This window comes from Nematolebias whitei, chromosome 1 (assembly GCF_014905685.2).
Source record: "Nematolebias whitei isolate Nwh7 chromosome 1, NemWhi1, whole genome shotgun sequence".
NCBI classification, from domain to species: Eukaryota; Metazoa; Chordata; class Actinopteri; order Cyprinodontiformes; family Rivulidae; genus Nematolebias; species Nematolebias whitei.
In genome coordinates this window covers 92,569,054-92,575,975 of record NC_056498.1, presented here as the reverse complement: position 1 = coordinate 92,575,975, position 6,922 = coordinate 92,569,054, and the positions used below count along the sequence as shown (strand labels likewise).

Below are 6,922 nucleotides of genomic sequence, written 5' to 3'. Positions count from 1 at the left end.
AAAAAAGCATTCGATACTATTGACCACACTATTCTCCTTGAAAAATTAAATAAATATGGTATAAGAGGACCAGCATTACACTGGGTATCTAGCTATTTAAAAGATAGGAAACAGTTTGTACAAATAAATGGTGTAAGATCTGACCTGTGCAATATCACTTGTGGAGTTCCTCAAGGCTCTGTACTTGGACCAAAGTTATTTATTTTATATGTGAATGACTTAGTGAATGTATCAGGACTCCTCAAATGTGTCCTTTTTGCAGATGACACCACATTTTTTTGTTTGGATAAAGATGTAAAACAGATGTTGGAATTGATGGACAGAATTTGATAAAATACAAACTTGGTTTAAACTTAATGAATTATCATTAAATTTAGATAAAACTAAATACATGATATTTAGTAACAAAAAGAGAACTGTTGATGATCCATTTAAAATTGAGGGTGTTGAGATTTGTAGAGTTAATGAGATGAAATTTTTGGGTGTAATCATTGATGAACAGCTAACATGGAAAAATCACTTAAATTCTGTAAGAACAAAAATATCTAAATCTATTGCAGTACTATACAAAGTCAGGGAATTATTAAATGATAAAGCTCTGTACATGTTGTATAACACAATCATTGTTCCACATTTAATCTTTTGCTTTGATGTTTGGGGGAAAGCATGTAAAACATTTACAAAACCTATTTTTATTTTACAGAAAAGAGCTGTAAGAATCATCACCAGAAAGCATTACAGTCACCCATCAAGCACATTATTGTATCAACTGAAGTTATTGAAGTTCCATGATTTGGTAGATTATAGTATTTTTATCAGTTATGTATAGGGCTCAAAATAACACATTACCATTAAATATCCAAAGAAATTTTGTTAAAAGACAAAGTTGTTACAATCTTAAGGGGATAGAGATATTTGTCAAACCAAAATTCAGAACTAGTCTGAAGGGAAGGTCTACCTCATTCCAAGGAGTTGGATTGTGGAATGGTCTAGAGAGTGATGTGAAAAATACCAAGTCAATGTGTACATTTAAGAAAAAGATCAAAACTGAATTGTTAAAAAAGTATATATGAAGTAGCTTAGTGTGTGTTTTGTATTAGAATTAGAAAAATTAGGAAGTTATTCATTTTGTTCTGTTACTTGAAAATTATTATGATTGAAATAATTGTTTGAAAAAAGGGGCAGATATAATAAGATTTTTTCTTCTTTCTGCTGCCTTTCATTTTAAATCTTTTGTATCTTTTTTTTATATATTGTTATGGAATTGTTTTGTACTTTTTTAAAATGAATAAACTTTATACCATACCATACCAAGTACTTGGGGTCCACTGTCCAGGAAAATGGGGAATGTGGTAAAGAAGTGAAAAAGAGAGTCCAAACAGGATGGAGTGGATGGAGAAAAGTTTCAGGAGTGATTTGTGACAAAAGGGTGTCAGCAAAGGTCAAAGGAAAAGTTTACATGACAGTGGTGAGACCAGCTATATTATATGGTCTGGAGACAATGGCATTGACAAAACTACAAGAGAAAGAACTGGAAGTGGCAGAAATGAAGATGATAAGGTTCTCCTTAGGAGTGACAAGGCTGGATAAGATTAGGAATGAGATAATCAGAGGTACAGCCCAGGTTGAACAACTGGGAGATAAAGTTAGGGAGGCCAGACTGAGATGGTTTGGACATGTCAAGAGAAGGGACCGTGGGTATATTGGTAGAAGGATGTTAGAAATGCAGCTGCCAGGAAAAAGACAAAGAGGAAGGCCAAAGAGGAGATACATGGTTGCAGTTAGAGAGGATATGAAGGTAGTTGGAGTGAGGACAGAGGATGCAGAGGACAGAGTGAGGTGGAGGAGGATGACTTGTTGTGGCGACCCCTGAAGAGGGAAAAGCCGAAAGAAGAAGAAGTCAAGTCAAGTCAAGTCATCTTTATTTGTAGAGCACAATTTAAAACAGATAAACTGTTATCAAAGTGCTTAACAGAAATGTAGCAAAACATAGGCAGCAAAACAAAAACATCATACAGAATTAAAATTACTGGAGCAATAACACACACTAATGATCACACTAAGGAAAAACAAGCAGTAAAAATAAACGTCAATCATAAAACAACAGAATTTAAAATGCGGTAACACAGAACAAAATAAACTAACTCACACAGTATTAAACGCCAGAGCAAACAGGTGCGTTTTAAGGAGGGATTTGAACATCAGGAGGGAGGAGGCCTGCCTGATGTTGAGGGGCAGGTTGTTCCACAGGTTGGGACCTCTGACTGAAAAAGCTCGATCCCCTCGGAGCTTCAGGCGTGATTTTGGAACGACCAAAAGAAGCTGGTCCGATGATCTCAGGGCCCGAGACGGAACATATGGTTCCAGGAGCTCGGAGAGGTAGAGGGGTGCGAGGCCATTTAGGCACTTATATGTCAGGAGGAGAATCTTGAAGTCGATTCTGGATCGCACAGGAAGCCAGTGAAGGGAGGACAGAACAGGTGTGATGTGCTCAGACCTACGTGTACCAGTTAAAAGTCGAGCAGCTGCATTTTGGACGAGCTGGAGACGTGAAATGGACGCCTGACTGACCCCAGCATAAAGTGAGTTACAATAGTCCAGGCGGGTTGTGATGAAGGCATGGACTAATGTTTCAAGGTTGGGTCTGGATAACACTGGCTTGAGAAAGAAGAAGAAGACCTTGTGCTATTTCTTGTAATTTAACCTCTATAAATAACGGTTGAATGAATGAAATTCTGTGATGTTTCGGACAGGTCTCACGAGGGATAATAGACTGGAAGTACTCGTCCACTGCATCGAGTCAGAATGGAAGTAGTCTGACGTCATGTGAAACGGGCCTATTCTTGTTCATACCTTGGTTGGAGGTGCAGAGGAGTATCAAAGGTTGTCTATCTCAAATCCCCCTCACCACCTCAATGTAGTCTTCTGAATGGACTGAGGAGAACAGAACACATCTCAGTCCCGGACTGAAGCGTCTTGTGAATATGCCTATAGAAGCATGAGCTATTGTTTGAAAGTCATGTAATGGAAAAAGTGAGTGGTACTTAAAATGAAGCCTTGAGGGAGCTCACAAATAAGAGCACTTCACCAACAGTATAGAGAAACTACTGATTTATAAATAATAACTACTGAATGTTTGTACCCTTAATGTTTAAAAAAACGGGGATGATGCTCAGATCTACTACAAAAACATGTTGTCAGCATCAACCTGTTACAGTTTTCTAATTTACAATATAATGTTTCACCTATTCCCTGAGAATTTTAGATTTTAAATCATGTTACAACTCCTAAGAAAAAAAATCATGTTTTTCTGACCTCTAAAATCCATACCTAACACCAGCAAGAACATGGATGCTTCCATCATCTGGTTTCCTCCTATCTTCTCATTCAGACACTATTGAGCTTAACCTTTCTACACAGACACACACATACATACACACACGCCCACACTTCTTCACCTTTTTTCTCAAACCTCCCCTTCTTCAATTTCTTCTCCTTTCTTTGCCCTGTTAGATCTATGTTGTTGACACAGAGGCATCAGAAATAATGGAATCTCTTGTCAGTGGCTTGTATTTTCTGCCCTGGATGTTAAGGCTGTGTATAATAGTAGCAGAGGAGGCAGAAGAGGGGAGGTTATGTGGCACTGATAGTAATGAAGGTTGCCTTTTCATTTTTTAATATGAAATGTTTGTGGGCCGAGGCAATGCTCCCTACTAATCCTACCCTTGAGTCGAGCTAGTCACATGGCTGCATCAGTGTTACACACACATGCACACAGTGACATTCACACAGGCTGATAAAAGACAAACACACAATACATACACACATGTACACCTTCCTTTAGGCAAAACTGTAAACTGATAAATCAGGGCGCATTTCTGCTCCTCGTGAAAATTTCACTCCTTTCGTGTTTGTGTCTTAGGGAAATGCAGCCTGTTCCTGTTAAAGATGATATGGTATTTGTTCAGTATTTGATGTATATGAAAGCTTGACTGAATGGATGCATTTGTAAACCTTTATCAGGAAGAGGAGTAATGGAACAGTCAGAATGAGAAAATTACATCAGTTTGGGTTTGTGATGAACTGCTCCTCATGTGCCACTGTAGCCAAAGTACAGTTTCTTTGGATGTGTCAGGCACAAAATAAATATTTATTTGTATTTATGCAAAATGATTTACCAAATTATAATTTATATTTACATTTGTATGTGCATATTTATTTTATATTTTTATGTGGATATTAGCATGGGCATGAGAACCTACATTATGTTTTGTTTTTTTTCATTAGTGGTGTTCTTCAAGTGTATTTCCAAGTATGTGTGCGTGTGTGCGTGTGTGTGAATGTGTGTTTTTCCTGCCGGCTAGGGTACAGGGTTTGCCGAATTGGAGTGTGCTGTATGTCTAATTGCTTTAATAGCACCTGATCTCTAATCTCAGGTAATTAGAACGCTCAAATTAGACAGCTACTTTCAACCGTCACTTGAAAAAGCAGGAGGATGAAAGGCCTGAAGGAAGACCACTCCACACTGAAACCCAGAGTCCTATTTTACTGACACACAGAACACATAGAAACAGTGGAAAAAGCAGAATACAAATGGCAAAGCGGATTTAGGTAGTTCAGTTTGCCAAGAGGAACTTGTGTTTAAGTGAGGCCTTTTAGGATGGAAGCAATAATTACATTCAGTTCATTGCTGATAAATACCTTAATTTGATCCATTTGTAAAGTTTTTTGTTTTTAAAAAGCCATTCCACAAGGACTTCTTTTTGCATACAGTACACATAAAAAAATTGGGTCTTTGTTTAATCGTTTTTGGTTTGATCACTTTTTATCTGTTCACATTATTTGTTCCTCCGTTTGTTTGAGTGGCACAAATGTTTTGTCGAAGCCCCCTAAAACGTGTCTGAAGAAGCTGTGAGGAAAGGTTAAGGCCCTCCTTTAAAGATGAGCCAGAAATGTCAAGTGTCTGCCCCTAAGGCTCTCGCTTCTGTCTCCCTGTACCAAAACAGCCATAGGGAACGGAATGACTTGCACACACACTCTGGTACAAAGGTTAGGGATTGCTATTAGAGACGTCCTCCAGTCTCTTTCTTTTGTTTTGGCTCTTGTGGCATCTCACCTGGCTTCAGGCTTGTGGTCAAAGGTTAAACTGTAATAATAGATGAGCAGGAGAAATTAAGGAGCTTGTACACTTCAGCTGGCTGGTTAAAATTGTTTGTGTACCGCTCAATTAATTCTGTATACTCACACTAAATCAAGGATTTGTCTTAAAATCTTTCAGCTGCAATATTTGGGGTATATAAATGCTTACAAACCCATATAAATTCAAACAAATATAAATGTATTTTTTTCTTTCTGCAGCTTATCTGCATCTTCTCAAATTGTTAGAATGTAAAGGACAAATATGTTTTGAAACTTACCTCACCTCAAGCAGTAGCATAAAGTTGCCAGCAGAGGGTGTTGGTCACAAGAAGTTTCATAAAGAATCAGGCAAATTGTAGGGAGCACGAGGCCTCTTTTGTGTGGCTTTAAACTGTGTTAACTCATTCTAGTTGTCTGTTATTTGTCTTTTCTTAACATGCTATAGTTCAATTAAGCAACTGTGCCCCACAATGTCTCCTGTAAAATTGAAAGTTTGTAAATTACTGATGAACAAAATAATATACAGTCAAACTACAGTGGAGAGGAAAGACATCTTGATTTTGAAATAGGTCTACTAAAGTTTTATGTACAATTTATCAGTTATGTTAACATCTCTCTTCAACATATTAAGCCATGTCTTGTAAACATAACTGTCAGTAAGAGTTTGAGATCACTGACCTCAAATGAATTTAATCAAATCTCTTTTACATTTTTGTCTTTTTTCCTTCAAAATGATCTGAGAGTATTAGCCTGTATAAGCCCCCCTAACTAGATGAGTGAATATCCAGCCGAATAAGAAAAATAGCATTGGTTCTGCCGGCTGTCAAAAGAAGACAGGTGGCTCCACACCACTGAGGATTTGTGAGATTTTGGAGTCTGGTAGGGAAAAAAGGCTCCTGATGGTGAATAATCTCAACCCTGATAAGACTTCAAAGGCGGAGCTAATTAATTAGATGTTTACATTATTCACGGTCATACTCTTCATTTTGTGTTCTCCACTCAATTGTGTGTGTGTGTGTGTGTGTGTGTGTGTGTGTGTGCGTGCGCACGTTTTTGTTTCAGGTTACCTTGTAGAGACCAATTTTTTAAAAATCATGCATTGTGGGAACTAACTGCACTTTCTGGAGACCAAAGCTAGGTCCCCATAAAGAGCAGTCTTGTTGGGGGGTTAGAGGTTAGGTTTAGAACTAAGGTGTGAATTGCGGATGGGTCAGGGTTAGGCTATAAAAAATGAATGGAAGTCAATGCAAAGTCCCCAAAAAATACATTTACACGAACGTGCGTGTGTGCACGTGTGTGTGTGCATGTGCATTCTTGTATGTTAAGGCTCATTATTTGCTGATTGAATGGATGGTGGTTGCTAAGTAAAACATTTACAGAGAAATAAATATTTGAAGAAGCTGGTGTCAATCAAGTACACTTTGTAATATGTATGACTGTTGAACTGGTACTTTTGAATTTGATTTTTTAAAATTTGTTGTGCTGTGTTTTAATAATTTTCCTTTTTAAATTTGTCTAAATTGAAATTTTTTAATTTGCCTGCAGCCCAGCCCCGCCCCGAGTCCGATTCTAGGAGGGAAACCCAACGCCAGCCAGTCCTTGTTGGTCTGGTGTCGAGAGATCACCGAGAACTACCGTGGGGTGAAGATCACCAACTTCACCACCTCCTGGAGGAATGGGCTGGCCTTCTGTGCCATACTGCACCATTTCAGACCTGACATAATGTATGAGTCACACTCTCTCTCTCTCTCTCTCTCTCTCTCTCTCTCTCTCTCTCTCTCTC

At 38.2% G+C, this 6,922-nt stretch overlaps 1 protein-coding gene across 1 annotated transcript in view; it reads left to right on the top strand.

The window, feature by feature from the left end:
- ehbp1 (EH domain binding protein 1) overlaps window positions 1-6,922 on the top strand; it is a gene marked incomplete in the record, with an annotated part of 851,057 nt that overhangs the window by 509,233 nt on the left and 334,902 nt on the right. Inside the window, 1 exon segment of the mRNA XM_037681251.1 lies at window positions 6,685-6,863. Coding sequence (XP_037537179.1) covers window positions 6,685-6,863 — 179 coding nt within the window.